Source organism: Acromyrmex echinatior, chromosome 8 (assembly GCF_024713525.1).
Source record: "Acromyrmex echinatior isolate Ae372 chromosome 8, ASM2471352v2, whole genome shotgun sequence".
Lineage (NCBI taxonomy): Eukaryota > Metazoa > Arthropoda > Insecta > Hymenoptera > Formicidae > Acromyrmex > Acromyrmex echinatior.
Window position 1 is genome coordinate 12,413,981 of NC_141859.1, and position 20,556 is coordinate 12,434,536.

Consider the following 20,556-nt stretch of genomic DNA (forward strand, 5'->3'; position numbering starts at 1 on the left):
TTATTTTAGATTTTTGAGCCAATATTTGAGAGCTAGTGATTAGTTTAATTAGTTAATTTAATTATTGTGACATAAAGGAAGGAGTTTCATTTATCGTTTGTAATTTATAATAGGGAATAGAGATTGTAAGGACTATAAATAGACGGAGTTTTTTCTAGTTTCTTTCATCAAATGATCAAATATCAAATATTACATATCTTCATTCGTAAGCTCTAAAAAAAAGTTATTTTTTATTAACCTATTCATTATGTGATATATTTGATATAATGTCTATTCATTCGGAATAAATATAGATAGTTTTAAAATATCTGAATATATTCATAGTCGATATTTTGCTCGATATTGACATCCCTAGTTCATATATATTGGGTCATCTAAAAAGTATCCGCGGTTTTTTGTCACTAGATGTGTGTTGATGGTCATATATCTAGTGACAAAGTACCGCGGATATTTTTTAGATGACCCAATACATTCAAAATAATTATATAATAATAAATGGACAGTATAAGAATATTCACGTAGCAGTCTTACGTTCAGTTAGTGCAGTTGTTCTGTCATAATCACATCTATACAATTTGTTAAATTATTTTTATATTACGATACAAAGCAAAGTTTAACATTTTTAAACATGATCAATCCATTTAATGTTGTTAGACTTTTATTAGCATCTATAAGTTCAGTATATCGAACAGAAACACCAATCACTGAAGAAAAAATAGAATTAAAAGAACACATACAAAAATTATTGTTGGATAGCATTTTTCACTATAATGGGTTGGTAACAGAAAAAATCTATCTCGATTATCAAGAACCTTATAAACTACATAAGATTGAGCGCTGATTGCGCACGCACGCACGCACACGTGGAATCGGAATTGAATACAGTCAGAATTATGAAGATTTAAATTTTAATATAATGAACTTTCACTACGAGAATTTCTACGAAACATGGAGTCTGGAGAATAATATTACTCATGTAACTCTTACAAAAGACTTAAAAGGCCTTAGAATTAATGGACATGAGAATTTTCCTTGTGATGCGCGGATATTATTGGAAACTCTTACAACTTCAACGATTGATAGTTCTTCTGGTACATTTTATTATCATGGTTTACAGAAAGCAATAAAAAATCATTTACGATACACTAGATCTTTCCGTGAATGTCCTGAAAATCCAATTAAAATCATTTTAAGCATTAGTGAGTACCATTGGCAAAAAGTCTCTGAAGCCAAAAAGTTTTGAAGCCTCTTATTTTCAGTTAATGGCTTGTTATACTGCTTTTATTGAGCGTATGGAGAAAAATGCTTCTCCGTCAACTTCATCAAACTCAAATGGACAAGCGATGAGATCGAGGGAAACGCGTGTTAAATTGCCTAAAATCGATTTGCCAATTTTTACAGGAGCATATGACGATTGGTATTCGTACAGGGATATCTTTGAACAATTAATTCATTCAAATGAGAATTTAGCGGACATCGAAAAATTTCATTACCTGAGGTCTTTCTTAAAGGACGCTGCCTCTGACATAATTAAGTCCATAGAGACCACTGCAGCCAATTATCATGAAGCTTGAGCGGCGGTCAAGGAACGTTTCGACAATCTGAGATGGATTGTACAAAAGCATGTTCGCGCTTTGTTCGAAGTACCAGCTGTACGCAAAGAAAATCACAGCATGACTCGCGAATTATTAGACACTTTTCTTAAACATTTGCGCGCGTTCAAGGCCCTCGGAAGGCCTACTGATTATTGGGATGATTTAATTATTGATCTTATTATTTCTAAGTTGGATGTGGTCACTAGCAAGGCGTGGGAAGCATCAAAGGAAAAAAGCTGCCAGATTTAAAGAGCTTAATAGAATTGACTCTCCGATGCCAAGCATTGGAATCAGTACATGGCAGATTTCATAATAACGTAACAACTAATATTACATCAAAGCATAATAACAATTCAAGGTCCACGTCTGTCGCAAATGTCGCTACATCCAATCTTTTCTGTGCTGTTTGCAAGGAGAATTATTTCACATATCATTGTAAAGAATTTCTCAGTTTAGCGGTTGAAGATAGAATTAAGGTCGCGAAAAAGGTGCATTTATGTTTCAATTGTTTAAGATCAAACACACATCAAGCGAAAGCATGTAATTCAGGTATGTGTCGAAAATGTAGCAAAAAGCATAACACATTGTTACACTTAAGGTACTCCGAATAGTTCAAATACTTCGCAATCAAACACGCAGGCAACAGATCAAGCAATCCTCCACTCGCCACGCAATGTACATCAGGTTATCGTTCGTTAAATATTTTACTGTCTACCGCAATTGTTCATGTATACGATGCCAATAATCAAATTCATTCGTGTCGAGCATTACTTAACAACGGTTCTCAAATGAATTTCATAACGAAGGAGCTAGCAAATCGCTTGAAGCTCAGGGAGCGACCTCTTGATGTATCAGTGGCGGGAGTTATGGATGAAGTAATCCACGCTAATAAAGTAGTCAAATTTGCGTTAAATCACGTTTTAATAGGTTTTCCGAAAAAATGGACTGCGTGGTGCTTCCAAAAATAACGCAGCAATTGCCACAGCATTTCATACCCATGCAAAGTGTGTCAATTCCAAAACAAATAAAACTCGCTGATCCTAATTTTAACATACCGGCAAACATTGATATGTTAATCGGAGCCGAGTCCTTCTGGAGGCTCATTTGTGCGGGTCAGATCAAACAAGCAAAAAATCAGCCGACTTTGCAAAAGACACACTTTGGATAGATCATTTCCGTTTATCACACCAAGTGACGTACTGGATCTGTTTCTTCTGTTCATTTTCATTTAACTTCACTCGATGACTCAAGGCTCACATTGAATCGGTTTTGGGAGGTGGAACATGATACCACTCCTAAATCATTTTCTCTCGAGGAAAAGGCCTGTGAAGAGTCATTCCTGCAAGGCGTAAAGCGAAATTTAGAAGGTCGTTTTATCGTTAAGCCAACAAAGCAAGACAAGCTGGAAAAATGAATTGGGAGAATCCAAGGACATCGCTCAAAGGCGTTTCAAATCGTTGGAGAAGCGGCTTATCGCTCAACTCCGCATGTGCGACGAATACAAGAATGAGATTTCATGGATGAGTACATTCGTTCGAATTACATGAAGGAGGTGACCAATAGCATGATGCTAAGCCAGAGCTCTCCAACTTTCTATCTTCCACATCATGATGTACAAAATAAAACGAGCTCCACTGCCAAGTTCCGGGTCAGGACAATCCCGCGGATCCGCTGTCTCGGGGCGTCATACCAGGTTCCCTAGCGCAATTGGAGATCTGGTGGTCGGGACCTTCCTGGCTAGGACGTGACAGAGAAAACTGGCCTCAAAAGGCTTTACCTACGGACGTGGCCAACGTCCCTGAGCGAAAACTTAAGGCTCTCACCGCAGTGAGCGCTGGTGCGCAAGAACCTGACGTATTCCTTCGGTATTCAAGCTTTAACAAGCTCATTCGAGTCTTCGCGTACATGATGCGTTTTACAAGGGGTTCCAAGAGTTCAAAGAATTCATCCGACCATTCTCAGGAGAGCTCATCTTTGCAGAACAAGGATATTCCGCCTATATCTTTCAAGGAGCAGCAACAGGCAATTTGCCGTCTAATCAAAATGATACAAACGAGGCATTTTCCAAGTGAAGTGAAGGCGCTTGGCAACCACAAGGCTGTTCCTACAAATGAAAAAAATGCTATCTTAAAATTAAATCCATTTCTTGACGATTCCGGCATCCTACGTGTCGACGATCGTTTGAGAGAATCCTCCCTTCCTTATGCCTCCAAGCATCCCATGCTGTTGCCTGAAAATCATCCATTTTCCCGCTTAATTGTGATACACGAGCATGAAAGGCACTTTCATGCCGGACCACAAGCTACTCTGGCCGCGGTGCGTGAGCGTTACTGGCTCACTTCAGCGCGTAACGTCGACAGATCCTCAGAAGATGTATCGTCTGTTTCAAGAGTTCATCAAAACTCGCTTCCGCTATCATGGGAAACTTGCCGGAACCGCGGGTTAAAATGTCTTCGAAGATATTTGATCAATGTGGAGTGGATTATGCCGGCCTTCTCTATTACAAGGAAAGTGGTAGGAGATCCACTAAGCTAATAAAATGTTATATTGCAATTTTTATTTGTTTGGCCACCAAGGCGATCCATATCGAGTTGGCGTCTAACTTGTCGTCAAAAGCATTTTTAAACGTCTTCAGGCGATTCGTGGCAAGAAGAGATCTCCCTTCAGACATCTTTTCTGACAATGGACTAAACTTCGTCAGCGCCGAACGCGAATTGAGTGAGTTAAGGGATCTGCTGTGCAATGAGTCAACTCAGCAACATATCCTAGATCAAACCCGAATTACAGAAGTGAAATGGCATTTTATTCCACCACGGTCTCCCCACCATGGAGGTTTATGAGAAGTCGCCGTGAAGGCGATCAAACGACATTTGGTTCGCATTACAAAGAATTCCAGTTTGAAACGCGAGGAGCTGGAGACATTGCTCATCCAGATTGAACCGATATTGAATTCGTGTCCTCTCACATCTCTTTCCGAGGACCCTAATGACTTCATCTCTCTAACTCCCGAGCACCGGGAGTTTTAATGGGTACACCTCTCACAGCGTATCCAGAACCATCCCTGGATGAGGTACCTGTAAATCGTCTCTCCCGATGGCAGCACATACAACTATTGCGACAGCATTTTTGGAAACGATGGATCCGCGAGTACCTTCACCAATGCCAGGAACGTAACAAGTGGCAGATAAACGAACCATCCGTACATGTCGGCCAAATGGTTATTATCAAAGAAGACAATACTCCTCCACTATCATGGCCTCTGGGAAGAATTCAAGACATACATCCAGGCAAGGATACCATAGCACGCGTTGTAACGGTGCATACTGCTAATGGCAGTTACAAGCGACCGATTATTCGTATTTGTCTACTTCCAATTGAAAGCTAAGATCTAGTTATGACATTGGAAATTTGACGTTTTTTGTGTATCTCTTGATGTTCATGTTCATGTCTTAGCGTTATTATCTTCATCATTAACAACATGATGTTATTTTGTTGATCAAACATTCATTTTGTATTTATTGAAAGGCGATTCTTTCAAGGGCGGCGGTATGTTAGCGCTTATCAGAGTGTGTGTGGCTTGGTACAAGCACGTTGGCTATGCTGCGTGATCGTGGCGTGTTAGCGACGTGTCGTGTCGCTGATGGGGCCCACCGAAGGGAAGGGCATGCGCGCGACTATGCTGCCTGTGTATAACCGCCGCGCTTCTCTCTGTCGGTTTTCGAGATGCTTCCGTGTGCGATTTTCTTGCGGTGAACACGTACAAGACCGGTGCAAAAACAAATATTTTATTCTTTGACCTGATAGTATACGCGAGTGCAAATCTAGAAATAATAAAGTATGTTATATCAAGGCAAGGTTTTATCATTTATCACGCGCAACCAATTCCTTCGGGCAAGCCACAAGGCATGAGACACAAGTTTCCAACAAAGAGAAAATAGCGCTCCACATAGCGCAACGGAGACATTGAGGTCCTCTCCCTAATAATTATTTCTTAATGAAAATGCTCCATTATGCACGGATGAAACATTTTTATTACAACATAATGAAGATCGTCATTTAGATAATTCCTTTCGAAAATATTGAATTAAAAACAGTTTCCCTTAGACTACAGGCATCTCATATGTCTTGGTGTCATAAAAAGACTTCTAAAATTGTGGATTCAAGAAAAAAATGGCATTAAATTGCGTACATCTCAAATTGATCAATTATCTACAGATTTAAAACTGTTAATACTATACATGTGTAGGCTTGTGCCTGTTATGTTATGTATAATGCTAATTTTCTTGTTGACATGGCCTTTATACAGATTGCTGATATAGATGATGTTTGATTATGAACTCGAAGGACCAAATGATTGATGACTGTGTCACGTAATCTTGAAATCAGTGTGTATTTCATCTTTTTATAAAAACATGCGCTAGCAGCTATTGATTCAAGACAAACATGTACTCGAGAATGAGGCAACGCCTCGCAATAGTGTAGGTAACGCTCTGTCTGTAAATAGAACTAGATAGATCCGTGCTGCATAGAGGACCTGACAGGCACAGAATAGAGAGATCTAGAGAGATCAGAATATAGAGAAAATATAGAGAGATATGTGCACGGGAAATAAGAACGTGCGTAGCGCGTACAAATCGCCATCCTTGAAAGCATCGGCTTTCAACGAAATATAATATAAGTATACAAACTTAAATGAACGCAAAAATGATAGCATAGTGTACTGAGATACTATTCTAATAATCACTATCAAAAGGAAAAATGCACAGACATGTAATAGGACGCTTATAAACACTATTAGATATACGTATTGTGACCGTACGAACAACATTGTCATTATCGGGATGTAGTTCAAGAATCCTTGTTTCGCATTTCTTGTCGGAAGATAGCACGAATTCCTTTTCAGGGAATATTGGAGGGAAGAATATCTTGGTTATATGGAAGAGTTGATATTAGAAGACCTTCTTTGTAGTTCAAAGCCACCTTCGAGTATTGTCTCATCCTTGATAGATAAAATATCTTGCAAAGTGTCTGCGCCGATAACCAAGTCGTCGACATAAAAGTCATTCAAAACTGTTTTGGTGCCAATAGAATAGGAGTTGTCCTCGGCTAATTTCCTAAGAGAGCAAATAGTTAGGAAGGCAGCAGATGCTGTGCCAGTCAGGAATTCAAACATTTAAATCAGTTGGTCCATAGAATCACGCCAGAAAATGCGTTGAAGAGAAGTTTGACTGGAGTCGATTAAAACTTGTCTATACATCTTTGCCACGTCCGCATCATACTTGAACATGTCAATCTTGTCAATATTGAAAACACATCTTGTAGTATCAACCAATAATATGTCATTCAATGAAATTCCTGTGATTGTCTTGCAAGAACCATCGAAAACCATTCTAAGCTTGGTGGAGGTACTTGTTTCCTTATACATTGTGTGATGCGGCAGGTAATATTTTATTGTTGCCCTCTGTAGAATGAGTCACTTGGCGCATATGACCAAGTTGCATGTACCCCTGTAAGAATTGTTTGTATTCCACATGCGTCTTAGAAGAGGTTATAGTGTTTCTCTGAACATTTGAGACGGCGAATGGCTGCTTGCTCGGAGTCTCCAAGTTTAGATAGCTTGTCAGGTTTGACTAGTAGCTAGACTATGAAGTATCCGTCGCTGTTACATTTAACAGTATCTTTGAATAAATTCTCGCAAGCTTGGAGAGAAATTCGATGAAGATATCGTGTGATCCAATTCCCAAAAATGGTTGAAGACATGATTTAAATCTTCCTTTACAGCTAAACAACTGGTGATCAAAGAATTGGAATTTGTAGCAATACTTGCGGTCGGACCAGATAAGATCCATCTCAAGAGAGTCTTCTGCAAAGTTAGCTGACTTTTAAAAGACTTAATTTGACCTGCGCAAATAAGCTTTCAAAATATTTCAGCCCCTATTAACATAACAACCTCAGCGAAAACATTAAAATCAGGATCAGCCAACTTTAAATTACTTGATATAGTTATATTTTGCTTAGATATGAATTTCTGAGATAATTGCTGAATAATTCTTGATAAAATGACACATTCTACACTCTCGCTAAAATTATTGAACCGCGACTTGATGCGCACGACAGTTGACTGATTGGCTTGAATATCAGTTACACCATTACGGAAACAGATATCTCTATCTGCCTTTTATTGAAGCACAATTTGTTAGCAAGGTCCTGTATAATAAGTGCATCTGAGACCCGCTATCTAACAATACACGGCACGAATGGATCTGATTATTATTATCAAATACATGAATAATAGCTGTAGACAATATAATGCCCAAAGAATGATGGATTGATACACATTGTGTACAACTGACTTCGCAGAGCCTTCTGTTTCGGAGGGAGTAATTACGCTAAAGTTAAACGCTTTGTTATCATCTATCGAATTTGACAAATGTAATAATGTGTTGTGTTTGCTTTTACATTTGCGACAAGAACCCAAAGCGCAATTTTTAGATTGGTGGGAATTAGATCTTACAACAGTTAAAACATAAATGAGCTCTTTTTGCTGAGGCAATTCTCTTTTCTACAGATAATTTGAGAAACGCTTCGCAATAATATAGCGGATGAGTCTCCTTGCACTGAGGACAAGATAAATTAAAGGTTGCGAAATTTAAAACAGGAGAAGCCTTTGATTTTGCAGCGATCTTTGAAGAATTAATAGATTAATTGAAAGTTTACTAAAAATGCTTCAAGCGCGTGGCAACGTTTTGAAAGAAAATTAATCAGTTTCAAAGTAGAAATTTCCCTGTCAAGAATGCTCGTTTCCTAGGCCTTGCTAGTGACTGGGTCAAGTTTTGATAAGATAAGATAAACGATTAAATCATCCCAAGAATCTGTGGATCTTTTCATAGCCTTAAAGGCCGTAAATGTTTTAAAAGTGTATCTAACAATTCATGCAATTAAACATGATTTTCTTTCGTTAATGGCGGGAATTAACAGCAGACCAGGCATCCTTGTAGTTATCAGTGATAGTTTCGATAGATTTTATTATTTCAGTCGTCTTGTCCTTGAGAAAAAAATGTAAATAATAGAATTTTTTAATCTCGGATAAATTTTGATTGGCGTGTATCAATTTTTCAAATGTGTCCTGGTAAGAGTACCAATCTTCATAGGAACCTGAAAACACTGGAAGCTCGATTTTGGGTAATTTAACATGCGATTCCCTACTTGTAGATGTGCTCGTGTTTTGCGTATCATTAAGAATTGTCGAAGAGATTCTAAAATTGCGTTGATCAAAATGTTCAAGTAATGATTCACAACGTGAAATCAAATTGAAATATATTGATTCGAAGTTTGTTCTGTGTTGACATAGCTTATCTTTGTTTTCAATTGATGGATCTTGATTCTCAAGCACTTCTATTCATGATTGCACGACGTCAAAAAGATTCCATAACTCTGTTAGTCTCTTTCTACGTTTAACAATGTTATGTCGCGATCCACTATTTGCATTAAAGTTTTCTATGGCAGTTTTATATCGCATTAAGGAGGCCTTTGCGGTAGTGTTTAATTTTATCCTCCGCTAAAGACATCGAATCCATACTTATAGAATTTGTGTTACCATTAATGAACTTAAAATGTTGCCTTTATTAGAAAGGGAAGCGCATGCGTAAGCATATATATGCATGTATATGTATACGTGAACAAAGTTTCGAGAAATGAAAAGACAATATGGCCGCTCGAATAGCGAAAATGAAAGCAATATGGCTATCTTATCTTGATTTAAGGAAACGATCTTACTCAAATAATTGACTTAAGACTATATAAATCTGCTTACTTATGTTCTTAATTGCGACTGACAAACACGCTAGCCAGGCGTGTGTGAATGATACTCGAATTATACCTTGCGTATCGCTGGTTCGGAACTTTGTATCCGATTCGAAGGACCAACTTTTGTGTAGGCTTGTGCCTGTTACGCTATGGATAGCGCTAGTTTTCTTATTGACATGACCTTTATATAGATTGCTGATATAGATGATGTTTGATTTGAGCTCGAAGGATCAAATGATCGACTATGTCACGTAATCTTGAAAGCAGTGTGTATTTCACCTTTTTACAAAAATGTGCGTTAACAGCCGTTGATTCAAGACGAATACGTATTCGAGAGTGAGGTAACGCCGCGCGCAACAGTGTAGGCAATGCTGCCTGTGAACAGAACTAGATAGGTCTGCGCTGCATAGAGAACTTGATAGGCACAGAATGTAGAGAGACACGCGCGAGAAATAACGTGTGTACAATACATATCCATAGAATTTTCGAGAAAACCAAATACATAACGTAAATACAATAACGAATATGCACATGAATTATTAGTGCATTTTATACAAGCATTTAAAGTACTATATGCTAAAAAGTATGTTACGTACAACGTACATAACTTGATTCATTTACATAAAGATATTAAGAATCATGGATGTCTTAATATGTTCAGTGCTTTTCCATTCGAAAATTATTTTCATGAAATGAAGAAAATGCTTAGAAAAAATACAAAACCATTACAATAATTGCACATACAATTAATAGAAAAATCTGAAAATACACTAAATATTACATACGAATCTCAAGAGTATCCCATTATTCAAAAAGCAAAGAATGAAGAGTTATTGTTTGGATATACACATTCTCATCAGAGGCAAAATTTAAAAACTTTTCACTTCAACTTTTTGTCTTGCACAAAAAAAGATTGATTCTTATTATTATATAAATAACAAGTATATTCTCATAGTTAAATATATTGGCAAGAAAAATGGAGAAACAATTATTCTTGGAAAAATGTTGAAAAATTCCTGCGGTGTCCCTTTATATCCATGTGATTCACGAAATTTAGAAATCCATGTCGAAGATGAATGGTCTGAAATTAGAATATATCAAATAAGCAAAATAAGTGCAAAAGCAATGCAAATTCTTTACAGAAACATTTTGTATAATTTCTATTTTACACACTAACGATTGAAGTGAGTACTGTAAATAAATAAAAATGTCTAGTAATTTATAATAAATAAGATGGTGGTATGACAGCTCCCCATTTATATTTTATATAATATTAGGTCATCTAAAAAGTATCCGCGGTTTTTTGTCACTAGATGTGTGTTGATAGTCATATAGTGACAAAGTACCGCGGATACTTTTTAGATGACCCAATAATTTGGTTAATAATCAAAATTTAAATTTAAAACTTAATTTACATTCGTTAAAGTTGTTCACAGTGTTGATTACAAATTAGCAAAAAAGTAAAACATTTTAGAATGCAAATGTAAACAAATGTATATACATAACTTCTTTAGCATATAAGTTGTTCAGTACTAAAAATAGTACATGTAATATAAATTATAGATTAACAGTAAAGCTACAATCGATTATCAAATAATTATTTTGATATCAAAACTTCAAAAAGAGGCCGTGAATAATTAATACGCATAAAGGGTCACATTAGCAAAATATCATGCATTTATTATTATTATTATTTAAATTTGCATAACTGAAAATATGTACAGTCAGATAAAATATTAAATAGCAAACAACACACTCAAATATATATATATATATATATATATATATATATATATCGTATGATAATACGCTCAGTTTAAGGTCGATATTCATAGTCGATTTTTATATTCAAAATCGCCATAAGTACAGTCTTAAAATGTCACGAACCAATTAGAAGTCCGCATTTATGTCTTAAGATGTAAGAACTGACTATGAATTCCGGTCTGAGAAACGTTTCGAAATTCTTGAAAATAGAAATGTATTATAAGTACTTGCTATTGTGTATTGGCGTATATTAACGTCATGATGTAATGGCGAGCTACTGAACGAATAACTCCATAAATAATCATTAGGATTCGCTCAATAATAACGAAGATATTAAGGGGATCCACAATATCTACGCTAACTATAATACCATCTTCTTTATTATTTAGAGTGTTTCAGGAGTGTTTAATGGACAAACTGCAGAAGCATATTCTATTCTAAATGGATAAGAAAAAAATGTTATGTGAATTTTGACAAGAAATGCTTTATTACAAAGTTACAAATATCGTTTAAACATAGTAAATATGATGCGAATATGTATGAAATAAACACGTTCGAACTTTCCGTATATGAAATGTACACTTCATATTCTGCGCAATGCGCAGTGAAAATCCGTTGTTTCCTATTTCATGTTCTGTTCCAATATTTATTTATAACTTTATAATGAAGCATTTTTCTAGCCAAAACTTAATATAACATTTTTTTCTTATTTCCATTTCCCAATAGGAAAAAAATGTTTGAAAAAAAATTTTTTTTTAAACATTTTTGAAAACGTTAAAAAAACGTTTTTAAAAATATTTAAAATAACGAGAAAAGTCCCCTTTTTTCATTAAAAAAAATGTTAATTCAAATATTTAAAAAATGTTTGTTTAATACTAAAAAAATATTTTTTAAATATTTTAAGGAAAAGTTTTTTTAATGTTAAAAAAACGCTTTTTTAAGATTTGACGAAAATGTTTTTGTAATAATAAAAATAACATTTACAATAACAAGAAAAGTCTCCTTTTTATTAAAAAAACATTTATTCAAACATTTAAATAATGTTGTTAATGTTAAAAAAACGTTTTGTTTTAATGTTAAAATTATTTGAAAATTAGAGAAAACAAAATTAGAGAAAATACAATACAGAATATCTTTTTTAATTTATTTTTTATCGATAGTACATTTAACCTTAAACAACCAATTTTATTAATTAATAGTAATTTTTAATTATATTTTTATCAAAACTTACAAAAAGAAGAGCATAAAACTACAGCACAAGATATTGTTTGTGATATATGTCATTAATATGTCATTTTTAATATGTCATTACATTAATAAAACATTTTTTAATGTAAAGAGGACTATTGTGGAGTGGTTTATAAAATAAATTGTTTAAATTGTGAGTCTTCTTATGTTGACCAAACAAAAAGGAAATTAAAAACTCGAATCAAAGAATATAAGGCTGACATAAGAAGATCCACTTCTGAGATGTCAGTGATTTCACACCACCAATTGAATGAGATAGATGGAATGACGAATTGGATTGGGATAATATTAGAATTTTAGATACAGAACAATCATTATTGAAAAGAAGAATTTCTGAAATGATATACAATACATAAAAAGTCAATTAAGTAGTATCAATAAGCAAAATGAAACTGAAGGTTTGCCCGAAGGTTTATTTGCCTTTTCTAAAGAAAGATCTCTCTCACACTTAATAAATAATTCTAGAATAATCTAAACTTTTGACATATATATAAATAACATATATGATATATATAGTAACATATATGATAAATAATAATATACAATGTCACGACGAATTTTTGTCTGCTTAAGGAAGTGCTTAAGATTCATCATTTTTTTCTGTAAAATATTCTGTAAATAGGTAATGATTCAATTCTCATACAATTGACTAGAAGATATTAATGATAGGTTAATTTTTTAAATTAGAATCTGGAAATTCTTCTTCTACATAATTTGCAATATGACAATTGACGCTGCAACATTGTTGTACGATGCATCTTCACAAGATGAAAGAACACGTTTATACATAGTTATATTACACGACGGCTGAATTGAACGTCAGATATATGTAATTCTGCGTTTTAAAAATATTTGTGAATTTACTGAAGATGGCCAGATTGTGGCCGAAACGTCAATAAAAAATATTTTATTAATGTAATGACATATTAAATATCACAAACAATATCTTATGCTGTGATTTCTTCTTTTTGTAAGTTTTGATTTATAAACCACGTTCGTTTTAATTATATATATTTTTATCTTTTTTGACATTCTTAAAAAATTAACATAATGTCATGGCTTATTGTTAGTGCTCACATTAAATAAATAAAGTCGTTCATTTTGACTATTAAGCATTAAGCTTGGGCACGTAATTGATAATTGACCGTAAGTAATTCGCTTATTATATATTAAAAATAAAAATTTACGAAATTTTAATAAATATCTCTTCAAAATAGTATCAATGGGACATTTGCTTATAGCGAATAAAAATTTATTCAATAAAAAATAATACTTTGATTTAAGTATTATTTCTTAAAATAAATATTTATTTACTACAAGCAAATGTTCCGTTGGTACTATTTAAATAAATATTACAATTTTGTAAATTTTTTTCAATGTATTAGGTGTTGGAATTAATTCGTAGCGTTTTACAAGTGATGGGAAGTACTTTCATTAATGTATTTTTTAATGCTCATGTGAAATAAATAACATTCTTTCATTAAAAACGCTACGAATTAATTCCAACACCTAATAACTTTTTTTTGTCTTATAATCTCTTGATTCTTTCCATCGAAGGTCCATTCAAGTCGTAGTACTTCATCGGGAGATATCGTGTATATATTCCCAGTCAGTGCATTTTCTAAATCAACTAGAACTTTATCTGTTAATGTCATCTTTATACGAGTAAATTCTTTTCCTATTTATTAGTAAAAATTTAAACATCCAATTCCTTGTTGACGAAGTCCTTTTTTTATTGACACAAAATTGGGACGTTTGTAGACGTCATATCCAAATATATTACGAGAGCGTTAAAATATACACGCAATCCAACATATTCGTTAAGCATTTCTCTAATCATAAAAAAATGTGCATGGATCTAACCTACTACAATTAGGATCGAACATGTTCACGTTTATTTTGGCCAATAAGCGCTTATTTGCGTTCACGCTTTTGCTGCCCTACCTCGATGAAATAAGCATTTGTGAGCACGAGTATGACATCACGGATGACGTTATGAACGCATCTCTTACACCGCCAGAGCAAACAATGTAAGCAATACTTATAAGCGCTTAAAGCGTGTAAGCATGCAACAGCCCAAGTATCGGCATCTTCAATGTATAATGGGTCCCAGAATACTCGCTGCCATGTTGTGGATTGGAAAAGCGCTTATAAATTTGAGTTTTTATAAAACTATAGAATGATTTTTCCAAAACAAAAAAAAGACATAATTTGGTCGTGTTATGAAAATTGTTTATAGCGAGTATATTTTAAAATCAGAATTATATAATAATTTAATGTTAACGAACTCATATAAAGATAATATTCACAATATTAATAATAATAATATCAAACAGTAATAAGTAAATTAAAAATAATAGCTGATTAAATATTATATGAAAATTGTAATTAAATAATTATGTATGAAAAAATAATATAATGCATGAAAATTATAATTAAATATAAAGTTGTAATTTAATAATATTCACACACGCGCGCACGCGCGCACACACACACACACACACACACACACACACAAAATGCATACTTTATTATGAGAATACTTTATCGTATACAAATATAACAGTCTACAATACAGCGTCTCTGAAAAAATTTGATTTAATTTTTTAATAAAATTTAATTTTATTAATTATATTTTATGGGAAGGAGATCCAGCTAATCTAACCTAACCTGTAATTTCAATTTTCTGAAGGCAGTTCTAGTTAGAAATCGACGCATGCTTACTAAAAATTAGAGACTACATAAAAAGTTCAGTGTCCATACTGTATGTATTCTAAACTATTTCCCAGATGACTAGAAAATTTCTTCTAGTGCAGAAAAGTTACTATAAAAGAGGTAGCTATAGAGCGGTTACCTCCGCGACACCTAAGCTACTCACTTGCTAGTTCCGATGACAAGGCATCGATATAGGTGCCGAAAACGAAAGCTCATCTTTCTTCGCCACTTGTCGAGTACTTCTCTCGCTTTGGCTTATCAGCCAAAATAGTTAAGAAATCAGAACGGAACAAAAACTGGAGTAACTCCGATATTAATCTGGAACACAGCCGGAGCACTCCACGCGTTATTTATTTCCAAAGAAATAGCCAAGCTATTTTTTTACATTTATTATATTTGTAAATCGGAATAGGTTATAAGTGGCGAATATAAAAAGAACATGTGGCAAATAAAATAAGTAACGGTCTATCATATATTAGTTTGTAAGCGGTCAAAGTTTTTTCCAAAGACAATAAAAGTGTTTATTCTGCAAGTCATCCGAAATTTATTTAAATCGCTCATTTTCTGACAACCCAGTGGGACAAATTTCCCAGCCAAAATTTCACCAACGAAATCCTAGGAAGGTTCCTACAGTGGTAGAAGGATTACATGGTGTGTTCAGTTTGCAAACGTCTCTCTCTCTCTCTAAAATTAGCGCTCTCTTCGCTTCTTCGTCGTTTCTTCGCTTCTTATTCCGCAAGGCTTACAACTGTGAAACGCGAAACATGGGGCGATATTCATAGTCCGTTTTTATTTTAAAATCATCTTAAATATAATGTCTTAGAGCCACTTTCACTAAGCTCCGATTAACTTAACAGGCCTAGTAACTTTACAGAATTCCAACTGAAGCTGATGAGAAAAAAATGCAAAGAGATAAAAGTTATAAATATAGATTTGTAATACTAACTTATGTAGTAAGCTTTCTCTCTGGTAGCTATTTGTTAATAATTTATTTTTGTGTTTAATATAGTATGGAAAATTACAGTTAGTTAATTATAATTAGTGAAATATGTTTAACTCTTCAGTTCACATTTTTTCTCCGACATCAGCTTTAGTTGAAATCCTGCAAAGTTATTAGGCCCGTTAAGTTAATCGGAGTTTAATGAAAGTGGCCCTTAAGATGTTAATACAGTCCCAGGATTGACTTACATTTTAAGATTGACTTAAGATTGATTTAAATATAAGAATCGACTATGAATAACCTGTTTTGCGTTATGAGAAGTTACTGAATCTTTTCTTGCACGGAAAGATTCAATACCAACTTCATGACGCGAAACAGATATTGATAATCGATTCTTACATTTAAGATTGTCTTAAGTCAATCTTAAGATATTGTAAGTCAATCCTGGGACTGCATTAACATCTTAAGACATTATATTTAAGATGGTTTTAAAATAAAAACGGACTATGAATACTCCATGTTTCGCGCTTCATGGTTGGTAGACTGCGCACTTAGAGACGAGGCGGAGCAAAAATAAACCAAACTGAGCACACGTACAATACTTATACTGTGCTAGGAGTCGCTCCGAATGAACACAACGTACTTGAAATGTAAGATTTACACTATGTACACGACGCGACAGGAATGATCCCCTGGCATTCGACACGCGCCGCTACACACTATCGAAGCGCACATGTACGTGTTACTGGAAACGTATAAAAACATACTATTGGGATTTTTATTGCTGAATAAGATAAAAATACAGAGCTTGGTTTCTGGCGCGTGCGAACAATAATAAAAAAAGGTTAGGTTAGTACGAGAAGGGTGCTCATGCCATCTGTCAGGTAACTGATATAATAATAAACAAGAAAACGTGATATACATATAGTGGGACTAACGGCATACAATCAACACCCCCTCTTGACGTAGTCTCACTCGATAAAAAGAAGATTACAGCAATGGAGCAGCTTTGCATGGGGTAGAGGCTTCGTTAGCATGTCCGCTGGGTTCTCTGTGCCCGCAATATGTTTAATTTCCACGTTGTTGTCTCCAACAGTCTGTCGTAGAAAATTAAAGCGAACATTGACGTGCTTGGTTTTCTTCTTTATCTCCTCGGATTTTGACAGCTTAACAGCCGCTTCATTGTCGCAATAGATTATTATTGGTTTCTCAGAAGACGTCATGAGTTCTTTCATGAGATCTTTAATCTATATGGCTTGTTTCGATGCTTCATAAGCAGCCTGCAGTTCAGCAACAGTTGTGGAGTCAGCGACAATCGTGCTCTTCCGTGATTCCTAGGATATTGGTCCACCGTTTAATACGAACACATGTCCATAAGTACTTTTAGCAGTGTCCGGACATCCAGCATAGTCTGAATCACAATATCCAACAACTTCGTTTTTACCTTCACCAAACTGAATTCCTACTGACATTGTGCCTTTTAAGTAACGGAAAATTCTTTTCTTTTCCTTCACGTTATACGGTGTTGGTGCTTCAACAGCGCGAGCAGCATGATTAACCTGAAACGAGATATTTGGTCTCATATGCGTCGCTGCATATAGTAAACATCCAATAGCCTGTCGATAAGGGAATGGAACTCCAAATGTTTCATCGTTCGTTAGTTGATGTTTCCTAATTTGAACTTCTCCCGGAGTAGGGGCTTTGTTACAATTTTCCATGCCAAAACGGGCGAGCATATTACGAATATATCCCTGTTGATTTACGCGAATACGTCCTGATCTTCGGTAAACATTTAGTTCCAAACCTAAGAAACAGGTTGACTCTTCGATCTTTATCTCGAACGCAGCCCTCATGAAATCTAGTAATTCAGTCACAACGTTTTCTGGTTGTCCAGCAACGAGGATGTCGTCTACATATATTGCCAACAACAAACGCCTCTTCTGACCATTTCCATAATATATGCAAGGATCAGCTATAGGAACGAATCAAACCGAAGGTTGTGACAAGCTTATTAAATTTCTTGTTCCAATTCCGAGGTGACTGCTTCAGACCATAGAGCGATTTTTTTAATTTCCAAACTTTTCCATCATCAATGTCTACTGCATCAGGAGGTCGCACATAAATTTCTTCCTCGATGTCTCCGTAGAGAAATGCCGACTTGACATCGCATTGCTTGATCATCAGCTTCTCATGAGCTGCAATAGCTAACAAAATTCTAATTGAATCCATACGAACTACAGGTGCGAATGTCTCGGTAAAATCAATCCCGCGTTTTTGACTGTATCCACGGCAAACAATTCTAGCCTTTAGCTTGTTGATTTCACCATTTGGATCGTTTGATCTTCAATACCCAGCCTGTGTCAATAACATTCTTTCCTGATGGCAAGACACATGTCTCAACCACATCATTTTTCACGAAGGAATCGAGTTCATCTTGCATAGCCATTTGCCATCCGGTGGAGTCCTTACCCTCAAGAGCCTCTCTTGCTGTCTTGGGTTCTTCCATGTTTAACGCCATCAAGACTTCATGCCCTCCTTGTTGCTTCTCGTCAAGAACATCTTCACTGATGATGCTACGACTTCGGAGCTTCATGGTTAAAGGTCCACTGGGTTTGCGTACATTTGTTGACTTCGGATGAGTAGATACTTTAACGATCTCATTTACAATCTCAGTAGAATCATTTTCTTTGACTTCATAAGTTTCGTCATTGGTGGATAATGATTTTATCTCGTCTTCTACATAGAAAGAATTTTGCTTTCCTTCATTGAATTTTACATCACATGCGATGCGAACATCTTGAAGATCCTGAAAGTAAACTCGATACAGCTTCGTACTCGGTCCGTAACCTATCAGCTGACCTTTTCAAGCTTTCTTATCGAATTTATTTCGCTTCGGTTTTGGGATGTGCACAAAAACATCACAACCGAATGCACGCAGATGTTCAATGGACGGCTCCTTCCCATGCCAGTTCATACGATGTCTTCTTTAAATCACGAGTGGCGACGAGATTGGACAGATAACAAGCAGTCGAAACACACTCGGCCCACATAAACTTTGGCAAGTTTGCATCTGCAAGTAGAGATCGAGCCTTTTCTATAAGAGATCGAATGGCACGTTCGGCCATACCGTTCGACTGTGGTGTATACTCAACACTCATCTCATGCTTGATTTTATGTTCCTTCAGAAGATCTTGAAATGATGTACCAATGAATTCAGTGCCTTGATCAGTCCGCAAAATCTCAATTGGATGACCCGTCTCTTCCTTGACTTCCTGAATCACTTTCTTGAATTCTTCGACAAGTTCCTTCTTTTTCAGCATGGCAACTTTCTTGTATCCTGAGCTCTCGTCAACAAAAACAGCAAAATATTTGCAACCACCTGCCGATTCAATTGAAACCTTCCCACTAAGGTCGCAGTGAATTTTTGCACCTGGCTTGAAATCCTTATTAATGATTTCCTTGTATGGTCCTTTGGTCATTTTTCCAAAAATCTTCTTTTCCAGTTGCACAATATCCTTTAGATTCTAATAGAGCTTTGACCTTGTTTTTTCCTGCATGTCCAAGTCGATGGTGCCAAGTTTCCCATGATGCGGAGATCTCCTTCTGAGTCGTGCAAACCTTAGCTGATTTCTCGACTTTGATCAGCATTCGATATGTCGAGTGTCCTTTTTTAATACCACGGACAATCACCTCGCCTTTTGAATTCTTTACAACAACCTCTGACTTACTAAAAAGTGCTTCGTAACCAAGGTCAGTCGTGGCTACAATAGAGAAAAGATTGAATGGTCCAAAATCAGGAACTAACCTTACATCCTTGAGACATCTCGGCACCCACTCTTTACCGTTATGGACTGTTACATTTATTTTGCCAATAGCCGTCGCCATTAGAATCCTGCCATCCCCTATTTTCACTTCTTCCGGAGGATCCAATGCCTTTGATTCTACAAACCAATCACTATTATGAGTAATATGGCTGTACGCACCTGAATCACCGATCCACTCATCAATATCTCTTAATTGTTGTTTTGCTGGCATTGCCACACGATTGCTAGACGAACGTCCTTCTGAGCTCGTGTCTTTCTTCTCGGATGGGCAGTCACGAGCAAAATGTCCAAAACCTTTGCAGTTGTGACATTGTAGCTTCTTTCGGTCCTTTTTCCAGCCTGCTTTCTTCTTACCTTTGAAAACTTCTCGGTCTTTCTGATCTTTCTGACCAGATAACGCTACACCATGATTTCCGGATGACGTCACGTTAACGTCACGTTCGACATCTAACAATTTTGCTTGTAATTGTTCCACCGTAATGTCCTTCGTAGGACAAATCCGCCATACTTGCTTGAAGTTATCAAACTTTTGCGGTAGACCACGAACAATTTTTGTAATAATCATTTCCTTTTCGATGTTTAATTTTTGCGCCTTGAGCTTATTTTCAATGAGCATAAGCCCTGAAATATACGACGTCACAGTCATATCGTCTTTCCGGTGATA

The 20,556-nt window shown here is 35.6% G+C and overlaps 2 protein-coding genes across 2 annotated transcripts; both read left to right on the forward strand.

Annotated features, from left to right (window-relative positions):
* The first annotated feature begins 37 nt into the window (after nt 1–37).
* On the forward strand, nt 38–10,135 carry LOC147908778 (uncharacterized). Its single transcript, XM_087408754.1, has 4 exons — nt 38–762; nt 5,686–5,780; nt 8,164–8,181; nt 9,918–10,135. The coding sequence occupies exons 1-4, from the start codon at nt 629–631 to the stop codon at nt 10,133–10,135; spliced, it is 465 nt and encodes a 154-aa protein (XP_087264880.1). The 5' UTR covers nt 38–628.
* Nucleotides 1,250–3,632, forward strand: LOC147908779 (uncharacterized). The gene is made up of 2 exons (XM_087408723.1): nt 1,250–2,762; nt 2,980–3,632. Exons 1-2 carry the CDS (start codon nt 2,536–2,538, stop codon nt 3,140–3,142), a joined length of 390 nt encoding a protein of 129 aa, XP_087264849.1. The 5' UTR covers nt 1,250–2,535; the 3' UTR covers nt 3,143–3,632.
* Nucleotides 10,136–20,556: the final 10,421 nt, after the last annotated feature.

Coding starts and splice junctions, on each gene's coding strand:
- LOC147908779 (XM_087408723.1), top strand. CDS start 2,536: ATGGACTGCGTGGTGCTTCCAAAAATAACGCAGCAATTGCCACAGCAT. Junction 2,763..2,979: donor CAAAAGACACACTTTGGATA/GATCATTTCCGT, acceptor TTTATCGTTAAG/CCAACAAAGCAAGACAAGCT.
- LOC147908778 (XM_087408754.1), top strand. CDS start 629: ATGATCAATCCATTTAATGTTGTTAGACTTTTATTAGCATCTATAAGT. Junction 763..5,685: donor TTATTGTTGGATAGCATTTT/TCACTATAATGG, acceptor ATTGAATTAAAA/ACAGTTTCCCTTAGACTACA.